Source organism: Bombina bombina, chromosome 11, assembly GCF_027579735.1.
Source record: "Bombina bombina isolate aBomBom1 chromosome 11, aBomBom1.pri, whole genome shotgun sequence".
Taxonomy (NCBI): domain Eukaryota; kingdom Metazoa; phylum Chordata; class Amphibia; order Anura; family Bombinatoridae; genus Bombina; species Bombina bombina.
Window position 1 is genome coordinate 131,949,707 of NC_069509.1, and position 22,410 is coordinate 131,972,116.

Genomic DNA, 22,410 nt, shown 5'->3' on the forward strand with positions numbered 1-22,410 from the left:
CGACATGATACGCTGTAGCGTATCATGTCCCACAGACATCGCTGAATGCTGACAGCATACGCTGTCTGCATTTAACATTGCACAAGCAGTTCTGTGAACTGCTTGTGCAATACCGCCCCTGAAGATTCGCGGCCAATCGGCCGCTAGCAGGGGGTGTCAATCAACCCGATTGTATCGGATTGGGTTGATTGCTGTCCCCCGCTCAGAGGCGACGGACCAGTTAAGGAGCAGTGGTCTTAAGACCAATGCTCCGTAACTGCTGTTTGTGGCTAACCTGAAGGCTTGCGCAGAAACAGGGGCATCATGGGCCATTCAGCCCTTGATAAATCGGCCCCCATGTATGTCAATAGTGTACTGCTTTGCTTAAAGGGATATGAACCCCATTTTTCTCAGGATTCAGATAGAGCATGCAATTCTAAATGTAGCTACCAATTAGCAAGTGCTACCCAGGGTCTGAACCAAAAATGGGCCGGCTCCTATGCTTACATTCCTGCTTTTTCAAATAAAGATACCAAGAGAACAAAGAAAAATTGATAATAGGAGTAAAAATTGCATGCTCTACCTGAATCATGAAAGAAAACATTTGGGTTTCATATCACTTTAATATGCATAGTTTATTGCCTACTTAATGAGATTACATGCGACATGGGACTTGGCATTACATTTTTTTTTAAATTAAAAATAGAAATTTGCATTGAGTGTTTGGCGCCTCTTCACAATTAAGCCATGCAAAGTGTTTTATTTTTACTAAAATGCATTTCATTTTAGCAACAAAGATGATGTATTTAAAGATAAAGGGACAGTCTGCAAAATAATTTTTGTTGTTTAAAAAGATAGATAATCCCTTTATTACCCATTCCCCAGTTTTGCATAACCAACACAGTTATATTAATATACTTTTTACCTCTGTGATTACCTTGTATCTAAGCATCTTCTGACAGCCCCCTGATCACATGACTATTTATTTATTATCTATTGACTTGCATTTAGTACTGTGTTGTGCTAACTCTTAAATAACTTCCCGGGCGGAAACACAATGTTATCTGTTGTAAAAAGCAAATAAAAAGCAGGTGATAAGAGGCTGTCTGTAGTGGCTTAGAAACAGGCAGAAATGTAGAGGCTTGATTAAATGTTATAAAGTATATTAATCTAACAATGTTGGTTGTGCAAAGCTGGGGAATAGGGAGTAAAGGCGTTAAACAATAACAATTTTAGTGTAGACTGTCCCTTTAAGGCTTATTTTCACTGCCCTTTAAACCTGGAATAGTTTTTAATAGCATTCATTCAGATTAGTTAGCAGAGCCTCTATCCAATGTCACCCTCACCTGTGTGGGTACAGCCACTGACTCATTCAGTGATTGAGATCTTCCTCCCACTTGTGAAATAGAGACCCTATGTTAACGTCATCACGGAAGGTCATGGGCTAACAGCAATACAGCACTGAACAGTTCAGCCCTTCTAGATACAATCTGTAATCCTCAAACATACTGAGTTGTATCTGTACACTAAGATGCTGTTCCAGGCTCATACCGTGAGATACCACTTCATTTAGAGATAGAGACTAAGCTGACATTTAACAAATGTGCAGAAATCGTAATACCCCAAGAGAAGAATGAGGATAGACATAGCACTAACCATGAGACAGACTACAAGCTAAAGTTATATTTATACATATTTTGTCTTCCAGCTCATGTATTTCCACTGTCGTACTTTTTAATATGTTGGAGCTATTTAAATAATAACAGCATTGCAATAATAATTGTGTAACAATGAACACCTTGTTTTCAGTTTAGTGTATCCCAGAATTTTGTGGGGATTTTAGTGGGTTAGTAAATACTGATTAAAGAGTTATTAGACATGCTCTAATTCTTTAGAACTTATAATTGTAATATTAGTGACCTTGCAATGCCATGTGTTTAATAGTCGCATAGGGGTTAAACACAAATTAAAAAGTATAACTCAGGTGCTGCAGAGCACCGCTGGTCCTGAGCGAAAACTACCAGTTACCCAATCAGCAGCTCATGATTCCCTCAACAGGGTGCATTCTATGTACAAGATAAATGGTGGTAATTCTTATTGGATAATGTGATTAATCAATCAGATTTTAAGATATGCATGCTCAAAGTCAAAATCAAGCCAACTCATTCTTTTGACTGGTTAATGTGGTTATTCACATACTTTAATTATCGCCAAAGATCTTAAACATAGGACAGAACTAAAGAGAAGGCCTAGACTGTGGGGGGTGCTGTGGGGCATTATGTGTCCTTTAATATCAGGCTAGAGGAAATACATGCCTTGTTATCGGACGTTCTTTGGAGGTGGACTATTCTCCCACTCCTGACAAGCCAGCTTCTAAGAGGATATATTCTTTAAGTCGGCTCCTAAGCAGCCCTCTGCTTTCCCTGTGCCTGACCATCATTCCTTTAGAAGATAGTACATCTTTTAAGGCCCCAATGGATAGGAAGTTTAAAGGTTTCCATAGGCATACTTTTAGCTGGCGAGATTTATATGTCACCCAGCTGTCATTGTCGCTTTAATGGCTGCTGCTACTTTGGTCTGGTGTTGCAACCTCTTGGAGCTTGTATCTGGAGACATCTGGATACACATCCTCAAAGGATATCAAGGATTGTGGTAAGCTCCATAAAACCTCTACTATATATACATCCCAAACCATGTGTGAAAAATCGAGCTTTGATACACTTAAAGTTACATGTTACAATTTCCAGGAATATATGAATGACAACTTAAAGCGACACTGAACCCAAATTTTATCTTTCCTGATTCAGATAGAGTATGCAATTTTAAGCAACTTTCTAATTTACTCCTATTATCAAATTTTCTTTTCTCTCTTGCTATCTTTATTTGAAAAAGAAGGCATCTAAGCTTTTTTTTGGTTCAACACTCTGGACAGCAGTTTTTTATTGGTTGATGAATTTATCCACCAATCAGCAAAGACAACCCAGGTTGTTCACCAAAAATGGGCCGGCATCTAAACTTACATTCTTGCATTTCAAATAAAGATACCAAGAGAATGAAAAAAATTTGATAATAGGAGTAAATTAGAAAGTTGCTTAAAATTTCATGCTCTATTTGAATCACGAAAGAAAACATTTGGGTTCAAAGATATCCCAGTGTTTGTTATGGATTACAGTAATCAGTTTGATGAAATTTCTAAAATAGTTAAAGTAACAGTCTAGTCAAAATTAAACTTTCATGATTCAGATAGGGAATGCCATTTTAAACAATTTTCCAATTCACTTTTATCATCAAATTTGCTTGGCTCGCTTGTATTCTTTGTTGAAAGCTAAACCTAGGTAGGCTCATATGCTAATTTTTAAGCCCTTGAAGCTGCCCTATATTTCAATGCATTTGGCAGTTTTTCAAAGTTAGAGGGCGTAAGTTCATGTGTGCCATACAGATAATATTTTGACCATGCCTGTGGAGTTACAAATAAGAGGGCACTGATTGGTTAAAATGCAAGTCTGTCAAAATAACTGAAATAATGGGGCAGTCTACAAAGGCTTAGATACAAGGTAATCACAGAGATAAAAAGTATATTAGTATAATGGTGTTAGTTATGCAAAACTGGGGAATGGGTAATAAAGGGATTATCTATCTTTTAAAATAAAAATTCTAGTGTAGACTGTCCCTTTAAGAGATGTTTACCTATCCTCTTGGATGATGAAGATTTGCACCCTTGGGTGTCTAAGGGATGTAAATGTGTTTCAAGACGGAATAAAAGCTGACAAAAGATATTGTTGTTTAAACTTGGTCTCGTCCCCACTCCAAACTGTCCCATTTTAAAGATGCATATACAGATGGCCCTCGGTTTACAACGGTTCAATTTGCACCGTTTCAGAATAACAACCTTTTTTTCAGTCATGTGACTGCTATTGAAAAGCATTGAGAAGCAGTGCATTGATTAAAATAGCCAGTAGGTAGAGCTGTCCGCTTGTGTTGCAGCAAAGATATGCAAGCCAAGCAAGCTGAAATTAATCAGTTTAAACAGACCTGAGCTATCGAGCAGCTTGCAAAGGAACAAGGTCTTCCTGTCTATAAATCAGTCCAGATTGGAATGCATAGAAAGAACTGTTTGCAGAAAAATGCAAGTAAAGTCTGTGTTGTGTGATTATTTTATTAGGTTTATAATGATGTTTTGGCATTTAAAGTCTTCATTTCAAAGCTTTAAAAATAATGTGTTACTTATGCCAATTTTGAGAGGGGCCTGAAACCTAACTCATTCACTTCCCATTGACTTACATTATAAACTGGGTTTCAATTTACAACGGTTTCAATTTACAACCATTCCTTCTGGAACCTAACCCCAGCGTAAACTGAGGGCTATCTGTATTCCAAAATCCAAACCTTTTCTGATCCCAAAAAAAGAGGTTTCTTTTCAATGCAATAAATCGGAATGAATACCCTTCTGAATAGGCTAAAATGATGAAATGATTTGAAGTATGATGAAGTATTTGGATTAGGGCGCATAGAAGATCTGATAGAACATAACATACATATGTACTAATGTTGAACTATGTATAGGTATGTTTCAATTTCTTACCTGCATTTGGGATACAGCTAAAAGCATCTTGAAACGGGTTTGCAGAATACAAGAGCATGAGGACTGCGACACTGTCACACACTGCCGAAGCCACAGGATGTCATCCCACATACACGATACCTGAAATATAACAGATAAAACATGTGTTAGGTATGCTGGTCCTTCTATTGTTAAAAATAAGTATTTCTTTATTTGTGTATTTAATTATTTTTATAAAAAAACACTGGTTAATTCTTCTTAGAGTAGATATTAGGGAAAGCTCAGAAGGGACAACATAATAAATTACTGACATGATAAACGCTATCGCTGGTACCGTGTGCAGGAACTGAGGGTGCACAGGGCGTAATTACAGGGTCCTGGGAACAGTGATAGCTTTTACTAGAAGCAATTTAATAATATACAGTAAGTATACTGCAGAAAAAGCTTCTTTTCAAAACTGAAATGCACTCAAACATATGAAATAGACAAAATAGTACCACAATATTTTGGTAATTGTAAAGAGGAAGATAGGGTTCGGAATTGATGACATTTTGTGTGTTGATAGAATGTTTTTATAATTTATAACCCCGGAACTTTAAATAAATACACATCACATAGAATAACCTCAAAAAAGTAGATTGCAGCTGTGGACATATTTGGGCATTGTCTGATTAGACTCCAAATAAAACAGAATATAAAAAGGTAAACGTGTTCATACTGAGAGGTTCTAGGTATGTAACAAAGTGATCGCTCTTTTGAACAGGATACTGTCGCATAAAGCCCAAATGAAGTCTGCATATGATGCTTTATTTAAAAGACACAGAAATGAATCACAACCTATTTAATATACATTAAAGGGACACTGAACTCATTTTTTTTTCTTTTGTGATTCGGATAGAGCATGCAATTTTAAGCAACTTTCTAATTTACTCCTATTATCAATTTTTCTTTGTTCTCTTGCTATCTTTATAGGAAACTAAGTGCAATTGATGTTCCTGATTTGTTCACATGCCTTACAGGGCTTGTGGTTCCTGACCAGGATTTAACCTATGTGTTAACAGCTTTGCAGGGGTTAAACACATAGGTCAAATCCACAAACACATAAACATGTTAGTGTTAGGAGGCATTTATCTCTCTCTTTTGCTATGTTATCATTTGAGTTGCCCCTCTGTTAAAGGGAAAGCGTACTATAAGTTTTTCCGCTTTAATGTGTTTCCCGTGATCCTTTTTACCTAGTGGAGTATATTAAATTGTTTACAAATATCACCTTTACCTTTTTTGTTATTTGAAATAGCTGCCTGTTAAAATCACCACCTGTATTGAAACTATGAATAATGTAGTATTCTCTACAGAAAAGCTATGCAAACAAGGTACCAGTTTTAATTAACCTCCCAGTGGGGTGGGAGAGATATGTACTAAAATTTTAATATTCAATTGTTCTCTTAAGTACTAGGATTTATATGTAGAGAAAGTGAAAAGAGGAGGTTTTGTGTATAAAAAGAAAGACAAGATAATAAGGTTGTCTCTTAATGTACACTTAGCCCACTTAAATGGGTTGTGGTTTCAGTTAGCAAAAACATCTATTTCATATACAAAAATTAACCCAAAGGACTAATTTACCATACATTTTATTCTCTGCAGCTGGTATAACAAACCATTGAAAACAAATTAAGGGGAAACCAAATGTATAGTACCCTGTCCCTTCAATTAAAGGGACATGAAAGCAAACATTTTTCTTTCATGATTCAGATGGAGCATGCAATTTTAAAAAACGTTCCATTTTACTTCTATTATGAAATCTTCTTTGTTCCCTTGGTATCCTTTGCTGAAAAGCATGAAAATATGCTCAGGAGAGCGCACATATCTGCAGCATTATACGGCAGCACTTTTTCCTGCAATGTAGTGCTCCAGAAATATGCCCCTTACCTACCTAGATATCTCTTCAGCAAAAAATACAATGAGAAAGAGGCAAATTAAATAATAGAAGTAAATTAGAAACTTATTTATTTAATTGTACGCTCTGTCTGAGTCACAAAAGAAAATAAACATATGGGGCAAGATTACATATGCAGTGTAGGTTTCAGCCCAACTGCTTAAAACCCCCGTCGCCCGTAAGTTCACATTGGGTGAATCACATAAATGGTGCCGGCAGATGATACAATGCTGTAAGTCGAACAAACCTGCGACGTTCAAAAATGTTCGGAAATACACATATCTGGCGTCGCGGCAGTATATGATCTGCCGGCGCATCCGTTTTAAAAAATAAAAGTTGAAATCGCCGTAAAAATCTAACCCATCTAAAATAAATTAACCTGACACGTCAAAACCCCTATATCTGCCATCCCCCCCCACATCACAACTACAATTAAAAGTTATTAACCCCTAATCCACCATACCCACCACATCGCAATCTACACAATTACAATATTAACACCTAATCTGCCAACCCCCCAAAACACAAATTATATAATTACACTATTAACCCCTAATCTGCCAACCCCCCACAACGCAAAGCACATATTTACACTATTAACCTCTAAACAACCAACCCCCCCACAACGCAAAGTATTAATCTAATAACTAAGCCCCTTCACCTAACACCCCTTAAATTAACCCCAATTAAAATACACTAACACAAAATAACAAAATAATAGCCACCTTAAGAATTAATTAAAAATTACCAAAAATAAAAAAATTAAATTACTTAAAAAAAAACTAACATTATCCAAAAAAAATAATCATAACTTTACATTAAAATAAAAAAATTCTAACATTACAATAAAATAAAAAACCCTAAGATTACAAAAATAAAAAAAGCTAAGATTACAGAAAATAACAAACTAAATTATCCCAAAATAAAAAAAGTTATTCATAATCTAATACCCCCTTAAAAACAAAAAAGCCGCCCCAAAATAAAAAACCCTAATCTAACGATAAACAATCAACCAGATTATGAGTTTTGCGTTATGGCTGGCTTGCTAATTACTTGTACGTTATTTTCACCACACACCTTTCATATCGCTGCTATTACAGGTTTGCAAAAAAACGGCTTGTGCGGGCGATATGGTTGCGTTGAGCTCCATGCTTCACCCAAATACAAGCAGTGTTTTGACGTGCTCATGCACAGTTTCCCCATAGACATCAATGGGGAGATCCGGCTAAAAAAAAGCCTAACACCTGCAATCGCGGAATGAAAAGCTCCGTAACGCAGCCCCATTGATGTCTATGGGGAAAAAAAAGTATGTTTAAACCTAACAACCTAACATAAACCCGAGTATAAACACCCCTAATCTGCCGCCCCTAACATCACCGCCACCTACATTATATTTATCAACCACTAATCTGCCGCCCCCAATGTCGCTGCCACCTACATAAATTTATTAACCCCTAATCTGCCGCTCCCAATGTCGCTGCCACCTACCTACACTTATTAACCCCTAATCTGCCGCCCCCAATGTCGCCGCCGCCACTATACTAAAGTTATTAACCCCTAAACCTCTGGCCTCCCACATCATTAACACTAAATAAATATATTAACCCCTAACGTAACCCTAAGTCTAACCCTAACGTAACCCTAACACCCCCTAACTTTAACATAATTAAAATAATTCTAAATAAAACTTACTTTTAATAACTAAATAATTCCTATTTAAAAATAAATACTTACCTGTAAAATGAACGCTAAGCTAGCTACAATATAACTAATAGTTACATTGTAGTTAGCTTAGGTGTTATTTTTATTTCACAGGTAAGTTTGTATTTATTTTAATTAGGTAGACTAGTTAGTAAATAGTTATTAACTATTTACTAACTACCTAGTTAAAATAAATACAAATGTTCCTGTAAAATAAACCTAACCTGAGTTACACTAACACCTAACATTACAAAAAAATTAAATAAATTAAATTAATAAAATACAATTTTCTAAATTCCAAAAAAATAAACACTAAATTACACAAAATAAAAAAAGAAATTATCAAAAATAAAAACAAATTACTAACCTCTAGCCTACACTAAAAAGCCAATAGCCCTTAAAAGGGCCTTTTGCGGGGCATTGCCACAAGGAAATCAGCTCTTTTACCTGTAAAAAAAAAATACAAACAACCCCCCAACAGTAAAACCCACCACCCACACAACAAAACCCCCCAAATAAAAACATATCTAAATAAACCTAAGCTAACCATTGCCCTGAAAAGGGCATTTGGATGGGCATTGCCCTTAAAAGGGCATTTAGCTCTTTTACATTGCCCAAACCCTAATCTAAAAATAAAACCCACCCAAAAAACCCTTAAAAAAAAACCTATCACTAACCCGCAACGATCCACTTACAGTTTTGGAAGACCAGACATCCATCCTCATCTAGTCGGCGAAGTCCTCATCCAAGCGGGCAGAAGTCCTCATCGAAGCGGGCAGAAGTCTTCATCCAGACGGCATCTTCTATCTTCATCCATCCGGCGCGGAGCGGGTCTATCTTCAAGACATCCGGCGCAGAGCATCCTCTTCATACAGTCTCAGCCGTACACTGAAGGTTCCCTTTAAGGGACGTCAACAAAGATGGCATCCCTTGAATTCCTATTGGCTGAAAAATTCTATCAGCCAATAGGAATTAAAGGTGATAAAAAACCTATTGGCTGATTTTTTAAATGGCGGCAATGTCCGGAGCGGCAGATTAGGGGTTAATAACTTTATTATAGTGTTTGCGATGCAGGAGGGCCTCGGTTTAGGGGTTAATAGGTAGTTTATGGGTGTTAGTGTACTTTTTAACAGTTTAGTTATGAGTTTTATGGTACAGCTTTGTAGCGTAAAACTCATAACTACTGACTTTAGATGGCGGTACAGATCTTGTCATTTTAGGCTGTACCGCTCACTTTTTGGCCTCACGGCAAAACTTGTAATACCGGCGCTATGGAAGTCCCATTGAAAAAGGACTTTTCTTAAAGCTCGGTACTGACGTTGAGTGACGGCCAAAAAGGTGTGCGGTACAGCTATTCTGACTAGACTTGTAATAGCAGCGGTAGGGAAAAAGCATCGTTATCGGCCATAACGATGCTTTTTGAGTCATTATGCAAAACTCGTAATCTAGCTGAATATGCCCTAAAGATAACAGCCCTTTCAGGAAAAAAAAATTCAAAGTACCCCCTAACAGTATAACATCCAACCCCCCCAAAATAAAAAAGCCTAACTAAAATAATCTACCCATTGCCCCAAAGGAGCATTTGTATGGGCATTATCAGCTCTTTTTATGCCCATGAGGAAAAAACAAACCCTAATCTAAAAAAACAAAAACAACCCAACCCCCCCCCCCCCCCCGAAAAACACTAACCACGAAAAAGGTACTCACCATTGATGAAGTCCGGAATCCATCTTCTTCCAGGCAGCGAAGGTCTTCTTCCAGCGCGGCACCATCTTCTATCTTCATCCCGGTGGCACGAAGGCGGAGCGCTCATCTGATGTGGAGGTCCCCTTCATGCGATCGTCCGCCGCACACTGAAGATTGGATTCAAGGGACCCCTTTTATATCGGGGTACCTTGCATTCCTATTGGCTGAAATTTTCCTTTTGGATGTTCAAATCAGCCAATAGAATGTAAGCAGCTGATTTTACTCCAATATAAAAGAGGTACCTTGCATTCAATCTTCAGTGTGCAGCGGATGATCACATGAAGAGGACCTCCATGTCGGATGACCGCACTGCCTCCGCACCACCGGGATGAAGATGGAAGATGGTGCCGCGCTGGAAGAAGACATTCGCCGCCTGGAAGAAGACCTTTGCCACCTGGAAGAAGATGGATGTCAAGACTTCATCAATGGTGAGTACCTATTTTGGGGTTAGTGTTAGGTTTTTTTTTGTGTTTTTTTTAGATTAGTTTTTTTTTTTATGGGCAGTAAAAGAGCTGATTGCCCTTTTAAGGGCAATGCCCATACAGGGGCAATGGGTAGATTCATTTTTTTTTTTTAGTTAGGTCTTTTTATTTTGGGGGGTTGTAATTTTAGGGTGAAATTTGTAGTTTTTTATTAAAAAGCTGTTAAACTTAGGGCAATGCCCTACAAAAGGCCCTTTTAAGGGTTATTGGTAGTTTATTGTTAGCCTCTGCTTTTTGTTTATTTTGAGGTGGCTTTTTTGTTTTTAAGAGGGAATTAGGTTAGGAATAACATTTTTTATTTTGGATAATGTAGTTTTTTTTCTGTAATCTTAGCTTTTTTTAAAAAAAATTTCATAATCTTACCTTTTTTATTTTAATGTAATCTTAGGTTGTTTTTTTAATGTAATATTAGGATTTTTTATTTTTTTGTAATTTTAGGATTTTTTATTTTAATGTAAAGTTAGGATTTTTATTTTGGGTAATGTTAGTTGTTTTTTAATGTAGTTAGTATTTATTTTAGATAAGTGTATTTTAATTGGGGTTAACTTAGGGGGTGTTAGGTTAGGGGGCTTAGCTATTCGAATAATACTTTGCGTTGTGGGGGGTTGGCGGATAAGGGGTTAATAGTGTAATTTAATACTTTGCATTGTTTGTGGTTGACGAATTAGGGGTTAATAACTTTATTAGGTATTTTTCAAATTGGGGGTTGGCGGAGTAGGGGTTAATAGTTTTAATAGGTAGATTGTGTTGTGGGGGTTGGCAGTTTAGAGGTTAACACATTTTATTACTTAATGCGGCGGGCGGATGGCGGATTAGGTGTGGATATTGCGCATGTGTTAGGTGTTTGTTAAGGCTTCTAGGGAGTTATGATACTTTCATATTCAGCGCAAGGTTTGCTGTGTCTGCCTATGTGTGGCAAGGTGAATATGGAGTAAAATTTCTCCATTCTCGGAAAGTTAGTCCTTGCGCTGATTATGTGATACCTACTGGCGACACTGGTTCTATGTTAGTTTATGGAAGTAAAAACAGCGGGCGACGAGTGAAATATATGCGCCTCACTTGTATGTGGCGCCGTATATGTGATCGCTAGATTTGAATAAAAAGAGGCTATGCCGGCTTTTGTGGCCGATGCTGCATATGTGATCGGGCCCTCTAATGTGGCCCTGATAGTACTAAACATATGACTGTTAACAGCTTGACATTATTCTAACAGTTTACAAATGATGTTCACTGTAATTCCTGCAGAGTGAAATGCTTTTAATCTGTATCAAATACCTAGAGAATAAAGCCGCTCTTCCTCAGTTTGTGTTCAATGAGCTGTTTAACATGAACCTCCCTGAAGTGTGTGCAACTCGTTAGGAGTAATTAAATGCAGAATTTACCCTATTTACCTTAGTGAACCATAGAAAATCCTGCATGAGAAGACAGGAGTAGGAATCATCGATCTCCACTACTGGTATTTGATCTTCATGAGTTACTAAGATGTTGTCATCCTTAGAAAATATGGAAGCAAGGTAGAGTCCCCTAAAAACATAAGGAAATAGTTTAATTTAGTGCAAATTATACAAGCATATTCTTAAAGGGACGTTCTACTCAGAAATTATCTATCATCTTTATGAAAATGCAACATTTAAAAGTATTTGTCAAACTTTGGACTTGCATAGTACCCAGTGGCGTATTTAGGTTTTGTGCTGCCCTAGGCACTCAAAATCCTGCTTTACTAATGCCAAACTTGAGAGCCGCCTCTGGCCTTGGAGATCACGTGTGCAGACTGCAGGAGGGCCGCTATTGGTGGACATCACGTGACGTTGGCGGCAAGCCGGACCAAGTCAATTTTATATTTTTAATGTACACAGTATGCTACACTAGTGCAGTGGCCGGGGCAATGGACTAAAAGTGCAGCCCCCCCAAATTTGCCGCCCTAAGCAAGGGCCTTGTTGGCCTAGGCCTTAATACGCCCCTAATAGTACCTATTATCCAATAAGGCTTAGCAGGATGTTTAAGTTAACCAATGAGAATTAGCGCAACCGATACTGCTGTATTAATTTAATTTTTACATTTTTAAAGCTTTTATTTCCACATTTGATTTAAATGTTCTTTCAAATGGATTACAAAACATTTTTCACTATAATGTCCCTTAAAGAAATGTGTCAACCCTTTTCCCATGAAAGACCACATCAGATTTTTTTTTCTTTCAAAGAATTGTTGAGCAAATTTTAGGAATATTGCGAAATGTTAAAAAAAAACAATATTTTTCATATTTATATATAAACAGCCCTTCAAATGAGCTATACTTTATCAAGATAAATACCATTAGTATGACCTGTACAAGTACCAACGTCTGCATGGTGGCAAGCTTAATTAAAAACTTTGATACATTAAAAATGAACATTAAGACATTTGACCTTTAAATACACTATAAGTAAAAGTATATGGTACACTTTATTATATTAGTTATTGTTTAATTATGTTGGGTTATTCATGTTTCTAAATGAATCTTCTAAATACTCTTATAGTAATATATATATATATATATATATATATATATATATATACTCTTATATATAATGCATGTCCATGTAATCAGCAGTTTTCAGATCACTAGTGTTGGACTTTTGATATCAATGAATAACCTCTTGCATTTCTGTTAAGGCACAAGCTAGTTGGACTTCATTGGTGAATATAGTTCATGTTGTTATCTTCCTTTAATATGATATAATGATAATATTTGTTATGTTGTCAAATATTCCAATAAAAATTAGCAGAAAAAATGCAGAAAAGCATCAGATTTTTAACTTTTTCTTACCCTGCATTTTTTTTTTACTATTGCTTTTAAATTGTACACAACGAGAATGCTGGAAGGCTATGCTTTTTCATGTCTTATGGAGGACACTAATCACTGCCTGATGACCTGGAAGGGTCATGCGATCAAGTTAAGCATTGGCAGTAAGTGCTGCCGTTTTAGAGCTTTGTAGGAGCAGCAATTAGCAACTTGGGAGGTGCTTTATTTAAATCATTCTGGCGAGCGAGACTGGTCCAAGTGAGAACAGTGGATTGCAGTTTTGTGTTTGTCGTGGTGGCGCTTTTCATCGAGACTTGTTTATTGGGTAGGGCTAAAGCTGATCAGCTGTGATCCTGGGTGATTTACCAAGAGGCCTTGGTCAGTAACAGTCCTGGGTGGTCTCCAGGACACAAACAGCCTATGACAGAACACATTATCAATCATGCACAATCTATGTTCTTAAAGGGGTATTAAAGTCAAAATTAACTCAGATAGAACATGCAGTTTTAAGAGACTTCCCAATTTAATTCCATCATCAAAGTGTGCACATTTTTTTATATGCACACTTTCTGAGGCACTAACTTCTACTGAGCCTGTGTACAAAATCAAAGTGTGTGCGTAAACTAGTTTGTTATTGGCTGATTGCTGTCAAATGATACATGTGACTGGCAAATGTCAGACAATATTTGAGAGTGTTATTTCATTGTATTTTTACTATGCACTTGTTAATTATGCAAATCTACTTTATTTAACGGTCCTAAATGACCAGCTTGTTTTGTCTGATTTAATTAGGTTTACTAATCATTTCTTTGTGTTTACAATCACTTTTCTGTAATGCTGGAGCACAATAAATACTAAATATAAATTGTTTCAGCGTCCAGAACAATCATAAAGCACTATAGCGTTTGCAATCAGTATACTAAGGAACAATGAGACATGTTCATTACAATAAACCATCTACCTTTTGAGGCCCTTCAGAAACTTGCTGCTGGGGTGAAAAAGATGTTTGAGACTCTTGGAAACTGAATGCTTTCTGCTTTGTTGCTGATTCTTCAAAGGCTCTAGAAGGTGGTAAATATAAAAATTAAAAAATTAGGCCCACGGTAGTGTCTCTTAAATAACTTTAATTGGAATATGACAACCAAATATTCTTTGCTTGGGTGAAAAACACGTCCATTTATTTATATATTTTCTGCAAAATAAAAATATTTTTTCATTATGTCAGATATTCATTAAGGGAGTCATTCAAAATTTGAAAACAAAAATCCACTTGCTACTGCTACAAGCCAGCAGCAGCATAAACCATTATGGGGTCAATACTGGCCAAGATCAAAAGTGAAGCTTTCATAGTTATTCGCTGACACCAGCATCAATCAGATGACAAAGACATTACTAAATCATTATTGAATAGTGTATATTTAAAATTATGAAGCCTTTCCCGCCTAAATACTTTAGCATAAAAAGCCTTTCTTATCTGCAATAAAAGCCTTTTCCCACTTTTTGGTAGAAATGGTTTTAACACCACAAATCAATCAACTACATTTTTTTTCTTGCATGTATTCATTCATTTGTTTTTGTTTTTTATTAAAGGACCATTTTGTATAATTTTTGGACAATTGCAACCAATATGCTAATCCCCATGTCTATTAGGTTGTAAGACTATTTCTCTGTGAACATATTCATCTACACAAAATGTAATTCACCATAAAATGTTCATTTGTGCATAGTAAAAAAGTAAAGTAAAAAATTGTAGTGTTTTTTTTTGTGCCAGTGGAATTCCTACATAATGCACAGTGATTGCTTCATATGAGACATCTATGTCCCTTTTTAGCCACAGCACATATAAAATAAACATATTGAAAATGCTTTTGAAAACAATGCACATTTTTATATTTTTACTTTTTTAAAACATATTTTAGATGGAAACCATTTGCAATCCAGTGATTATTTTTTGATGAGTATAAAAAAATAGTTTAATGTCCTTTAACCCCTGTATGTCACTGGTCCTTTAATAGGACTTGTTTTTTGATAGCTATTTCAGGAGGCCTGTAGGTGGGAGGTCATAATAGCTCAGTCTTGCCGTTGGCAGCGATTCCCACACTATTAAGGGCCCGAAAACCCCTTAACGACCACAACGACGTTGTGGTCATTAAGACCACTTCCTGTCTGTGAAAACTAGAAGCACTTATACTACTCTTTACAACAAATGGCACAAGTACAATTAAAGATGACATTTTTATACATAATTATCACAGGAATTTTATAGGTGAGTATATCATATACAGGTGAAACTCGAAAAATTAGAATATAGTGCAAAAGTTTATTTATTTTACTAATGCAACTTAAAAGGTGAAACTAAGATATGAGATAGACTCATTACATGCAAAGCAAGATAGTTCAAGCCGTGATTTGTCATAATTGTGATGATTATGGCTTACAGCTCATGAAAACCCCAAATGCACAATCTCAGAAAATTAGAATATTAAATGCAATCAATAAAACAAGGATTGTACATAGAACAATATCGGACCTCTGAAAAGTATAAGCATGCATACTGTATGTACTCAGTACTTGGTTTGGGCCCCTTTTGCAGCAATTACTGCCTCAGTGTGGCGTGGCATGGAAGCTATCAGCCTGTGGCACTGCTGAGGTGTTATGGAAGACCAAGATGCTTCAATAGCGGCCTTCAGCTCTTCTGCATTGTTTGATCTCATGTCTCTCATCTTTCTCTTGGCAATGCCCCATAGATTCTCTATGGGGTTCAGGTCAGGCGAGTTTGCTGGCCAATCAAGCACAGTAATCCCACGGTCATTGAACAAGGTTTTGGTGCTTTTGGCAGTGTGGGCAGGTGCCAAGTCCTTCTGGAAAATGAAGTCAGCATCCCCATAGAGCTTTTCTGCAGAAGGAAGCATGAAATGATCCAAAATCTCCTGGTAGATGGCTGTGTTGACCCTGGACTTAATGAAGCACAGTGGACCAACACCAGCAGATGACATGGCTCCCCAAATCAACACAGACTGTGGAAACTTCACACTGGACTTCAAGCATCTTGCAGTGTGTGCCTCTCCATTCTTCCTCCATACTCTGGGTCCTTATTTTCCAAATGAGATGCAAAATTTGCTCTAATCAGAGAAGGGTTCTTTGGAACACTGAGCAACTAACCAGGTCTGTTTTTCTTTAGCCCACGTAAGACGCGTCTGACGTTGTTTGTTGTTCAGGAGTGGCTTGACAAATATGAGGAATATGACATTTGAAGCCTATGTCCAGTTGCCGTCTGTAAGTGGTGGCTCTTGTGAAAGTCCCCAACACTTTTGAATGGCTTTTTTCCTGACAATCCTCTCCAGGCTGCGCTCATCCCTGCTGCTTGTGCACCTTTTTCTTCCACACTTTTCCCTTCCACATAACTTTCTATTAATGTGCTTTGATACAGCACTTTGGGAACATCCAACTTCTTTTGCAATTACCTTTTGAGGCTTTCCCTCCTTATGGAGGGTGTCAATGATGGTTTTCTACACAACTGTCAGGTCAGCAGTCTTTCCCATGATTGTGATTCCTACTGAACCAGACTGAGAGACCATTTAAAGGCTCAGGAACCCTTTGCAGGTGTTATGGCTTAATTAGCTGATTAGAGTGGGACACTTTGAGCCTAGAATATTGCACATTTTCACAATATTCTAATTTTCTGAGATTGTGGATTTGGGGTTTTCATGAGCTGTAAGCCATAATCATCACAATTATGACAAATCACGGCTTGAACTATCTTGCTTTGCATGTAATGAGTCTATCTCATATAGTAGTTTAACCTTTTAAGTTGCATTAGTGAAATAAATGAACTTTTGCACGACATTCTAATTTTTCGAGTTTCACCTGTATTTAAATCCTAATAGAAAGGTAATTAAACAAAATACAACAAAAAGAAAATTGTAAGTTACATTTCACTAAGGTAAGGGTTTTGTGCAATGAAAGAAAACCTCTTTGTTCCTTTGTAATAATGAAATATGCAATATAAGTAATAAGAAACAAATAACAGGAGAATACATAGCATTAGAGGAAAAAAAACTCTAATTTAAAGTGTGGATTACAGGTGTAAAAGAGGTAACAAAAAAATTAGAGATATCTATTGAGGCTTTTGCTGATTCGTCCAGTCATTTGATATACGAACAGCCAAATACATTACTGGACAAAAAACAGATGAAAAACAAATGATTGCTTGACTTAATCGATTTGTTCATTTGTTCATGCCGTTATGCACCCAAAAATGTAATGGTGTACAGGGGGCCTGACCAATCATTTGTCCATCGTCCTCTGTCCAATCCTGTTATAGGACTACAAAGGACTGTATTACTAATGACATGAGTTGTATGTTCTTGTAACATTGAAAGATAGGTTATTTTAATTGGTCGAATCCTATAATGTAAGATTTTTGTTAATATTAATTGTCTATCACCTAGATTATGAGTTTTGCGCTAAACAGGATTCGAAATGAAAGCAACAAAAGTTGCGTAATTTGACTCTCCATAGCGCTGCCATTACGAGTTACTGAAAAGCCTCCTTGTGCATGCGATATGGTGGTGTTATGCTCCATACTGCACAAAATCCAAGGGCTGCTTTGACGTGCTTGTGCACGCTTTCCCCCATATAGACATCAATGGGGAGAGAGTGATAAAAAAAAACTAACACCTGCGACCGCGGAATGAAAAATTTCCGTAACGCAAGCTCATTGGCTTCATTCATTACTTTTGGGAATTACAGAACCTGGCCACCAAGAGGAGGCAAAGACACCCCAGCCAAAGGCTTAAATACCTCCCCCACTCCCCTCATCCCCAAGTCAGTCTACTGAGGGAACAAGGAACAGTAGGAGAAATATCAGGGTATAAGCGGTGCCAGAAGATAAATACATCTTAGGTCCGCCTACCGGAGGTATGGACAGGAGCCGTGGACTCTCCCCATGATGGAAATACAATTATCAGGTAAGCATAATTTATGTTTTACATCTAAAGGGGAGGAGAGTCCATGGCTTCATTCATTACTTTTGGGAAACATATACCCAAGCTTTAGAGGACACTGAATGAAACCGGGAGGGTAAAAAGGCAGACCCTAATCTGAGGGCACCACAGCCTGTAAAACCTTTCTCCCAAAAGCTGCTTCCGCAGAAGCAAAAACGTCAAATTTTTAAAACTTTGTGAAAGTGTGTATAGGGAGGACCAGGTAGCCGCCTTACAAATCTGCTCCATAGAAGCTTCATTCTTGAAGGCCCAAGATGAAGCCACAGCTCTAGTGGAATGAGCCATGATCCTCTGAGAAGGCTTATGTCCCGCAGTTTCATAGGCCAAGCGAATCAAGCTCCTCAACCAACAGGACAAAGAAGTAGAAGAGGCCCTCTATCCCTTGTGCTTCCCTGAATACACCACAAAAAGAGATGTAGACTGTCTAATATCCTTTGTAGCCTGAAGATAGAACTTTAAGGCACGAACCACATCCAGATTATGAAGTAACCTCTCCTTAGAAGAAGAAGGGTTAGGACACAAAGAAGGAACAATTATTCCCTGATTGATGTTACGGTTAGACACCACCTTGGGAAGAAACCACAAACTGGTGCGAAGAACAGCCTTATCCACATGAAAAACCAGATAAGGAGGCTCGAATTGCAAGGCAGCCAGCTCAGATACTCTGCGTGCCGATGCAATAGCCAACAGGAAGAGAACCTTCCAGGACAGAATCTTAATGTCAATAGAATGCATAGGCTCAAACGGAACCCTCTGCAAAACCTTAAGGACCAAGTTTAAGCTCCATGGGGGAGCAGGTTGCCTAAAGACAGGCCTGATTCTAGACAGAGCCTGAACAAAAGATTAAATGTCAGGAAGCTCAGCGAGTCTCCTATGCAACAAGACTGATAATGCCAAAATCTGTCCCTTTAAGGAACTGACAGCAAGACCCTTCTCCAAACCTTCTTGGAGAAAGGACAGAATCCTGGATATCTTCACCTTGTGCCAAGAATATCCATGCTACTCACACCAGGACAAGTAAGTCCTTCATACCTTATGGTAGATGCGACGAGTGACCGGCTTCCTTGCCTGAACTAGAGTGTCAATCACACTCTTAGAAAAATCTCTCTTGGATAAGACTAAGCGTTCAATCTCCACGCAGTCAGACTCAGAGAAATGAGATTTTGATGTTGGAAGGGACCCTGTTCCAGCAGATCCCTGCAACAGGGTAACCTCCAAAGCGGAGAGGAAGACATCCCCATCAGATCTGCAAACCACATCCTCCGCGGCCACGCTGGAGCAATCAGGATGGCCGAAGCTCACTCCTGCTTGATGTGTGCCACTATACAAGGTAGAAGTGGTAACGGTGGAAAAATGTAAGCTAGGCTGAAGCCCCAAGGCACCACTAAGGCATCTATCAGCTCTGCATGGGGATCCCTCAACCTCAATCCATATCGGGGTAGCTTGCAATTGAGTCTGGATGCCATGAGATCTATCTCCGGCATTCCCCATCTGAGACAAATCTCCGCAAACACTTCGGGGTGAAGAGACCATTCCCTCGGATGGAAGGGTTGCCTGCTGAGAAAGTCCGCCTCCCAGTTGTCCACACCTGGAATGTGGAGCGCTGAGAGCGAGCAGCTGTTGGACTCCGCCCACTCCAAAATCCGAGGCACCTCCCTCATTGCTAGGGAGCTTCTTCGTACCCACCTGATGGTTGATGTAAGCCACTGAGGTAATGTTGTTGGTCTGGAATCTGATGAAACTAAATGCCCCCAGAATAGGACACGCCCTCAAAGCATTGAAAATTGCTCGAAGTTCCAGAATATTTATCGGAAGGAGAGACTCCTCCCGGGACCATTTTATTTGTGCCATACTGGCACCCCAAACAACTCCCCATCCTGCCAGACTCGTGTCCATGGTCACAATCTCCCAGGACGGTCTCAGGAAGGATGTCCCCAGGGACAGATGCTCCGGACAGATCCATCAAGAGAGGGCATCCATGGATATTCGCTGTGATAGATCTGAATGATTGCCGTTCAACTGTCTCAACATGCACAATTGAAGAGGTCTGAGATAGAACCTGGCGAAAGGGATGACGTCTATGCTGGAAACCATGAACCCAATCATCTCAATACACTGAGCCACCGAAGGGCTTGAGTAGGACTGAAGGGCAAGACAGGTGGATGCAATCTTCCTGCGCCTTTGATCTGTGAAAAATATTTTCATGGACATGGAGTATATTATCGTGCCCAGGAACTCCACCCTGTTGTTGGGAACCAGGGAACTCTTTCCTGGGTTGATCTTCCAACCGTGAGATTGGAGAGAGAACAGAAGAGCCCTTGAATGATCCTCTGTGAGGCTGAACGACGGCACCTGGACTAGGTTGTCGTCCAGATAGGGTGCTACAGCAATGCCCCTGGATCTGGCCATTGCAAGTAGCTCCCGCAGAACCTTCGTAAAGACTCTTGGGGCCGTCGCCAGACCGAAGGGAAGGGCAACAACCTGGAAGTGTTGGTCCAGAAACTCAAATCTTAGGAACTTGAAGTGGTCCCTGTGAAATGGAACATGAAGGTAAGCATCCTTCAAGTCTATTGTCATCATGAACTGCCCCTCTTGAACTAGGGGCAGAATAGATCTGATTGTTTCCATTTTAAACAATGGAACAGCCAGAAACTTGTTTAAACACTTTAGGTCCAGAATTGGGTGGAACGTGCCCTCCTACTTTGGAACCACAAAGAGATTTGAATAGTACCCTAGACCCCTTTCTGCTTGGGGTACTGGTATGATAACACCTAGAGAGGAGAGATCCCTCACACATTCTAGAAAGGCCTCTCTCATTTCCGGTCTTGAAGACAGGTTTGACAGGAAGAATCTGCCCTGGGCAGATGGGACCTGAACCCTATCCTGTAACCCTGGGCGACAACCTCCAGAACCAAAGGGTCCTGAACGTCCTGCAACCAGGCTTTGGAGAAGACAGACAATCTGCCCCCTACTTGGTCCGGAGACCAGTCAGGGGCCGCCCCTTCATGCCGATTTTGTCTCGGCGGACTTCTTGTTCCAAGACTGAGTAGGCTTTCAGGTTCCCTTGGACTGATCTGCTTTTGCGGCAGGCTGCTGGCGCTGGTCCTTGTCCGCACGAAAGGGATGAAAAGTAGATCCTTTAGGCTTAGCCTTCTTATCCTGCGTTAGGAAAGCTCCCGTAACCGTGGATATGATCGAATCCAATCCTGGACCGAACAGAATCTTTCCTTAAAAAGGCAGGGACAACAGCAACAACTTAGAGGTCATGTCCGCAGACCAAACCTTTGCATTCAGGCGAATAATTTGCATATTGGCATCACAAATAAAAGGCTTGGCGACCTTCAACGCCTTAATATTATCCTGTATCTCATCAATGGAAGTCTCCCTCATGCCCATATAACACAGGGATTTACACCAATATGTCGCAGCTCCGGCAACCGCTGCTACAGCCGCTGCCGGTTGAAAAACAAACCCCGTGTTCTGAAACATTTTCCTTAACATATTTTCCAACTTTTAATCCATGGGTTCTTTAAGCAACTAACTATCCTCGAGAGGAATTGTTGTCCGCTTCGCCTTAGGGACAGTCCCCCACAGTTCGAGCTGAGAGTCTGGAACGGGGAACAGTTTCTTAAAGGAAGAAGAAGGGGAAAAGGAAAAACCTAATCGCTCCCATTCATTCTTAATAATATTAGCCATCGTAACAGGAACTGGGAAGGTCTGAGGCATCACCCTGTCCTTGTATACCTTATCAAGCTTAGGAATCGAAGGTTCCTCTGGAAGCTTCGGTTTCCGGAACCTCCAGAGTAGCAAGCACTTGCTTCAGCAAAAATTCTCCATCCTAAACCTAAAGTCAGGCTCCTCCGCAGCCGGAGGATAAGATGACACGGACTCCGACCCAGAAGGATCCTCCTCCGAAGAGTCGGAGTGGGCCTCTACATCTCAGGATTTTCCATAGGTGTAGACAACCCCTGGGCCGGGCTGCCATGATACGCCCCACGCTTGCGCTTAGCAGAACGTGATAAGGCATGGATCACTTTCGATACCGCCGTTTGCAGTTGATCCGCAAAATCTGACGGCCAACGAATCTCTCCTGTAGGAGCAATGGTTGGACCCTGGGGCACTGCATGTGGAGATGAAAGCAGGGAATGCACCTCATGGGACGGAGAACCCTCAGAGGTGGACGGCTCAGTAGTACTAGACATCCCTTTACTCTTAGATGT

At 39.2% G+C, this 22,410-nt stretch overlaps 1 protein-coding gene across 1 annotated transcript in view; it reads right to left on the reverse strand.

Moving 5' to 3' along the window:
* The window catches only part of LOC128641853 (ankyrin repeat and fibronectin type-III domain-containing protein 1-like), a 258,194-nt gene that overhangs the window by 88,117 nt on the left and 147,667 nt on the right, over nt 1-22,410 (reverse strand). Inside the window, exons 9-11 of the mRNA XM_053694414.1 lie at nt 14,146-14,245; nt 11,794-11,926; nt 4,562-4,681 (exon numbers count right to left, since the gene is read on the reverse strand). Of these exons, the coding sequence (XP_053550389.1) occupies nt 4,562-4,681; nt 11,794-11,926; nt 14,146-14,245 (353 nt within the window). The remainder of the gene's footprint in view (nt 1-4,561; nt 4,682-11,793; nt 11,927-14,145; nt 14,246-22,410) is intronic.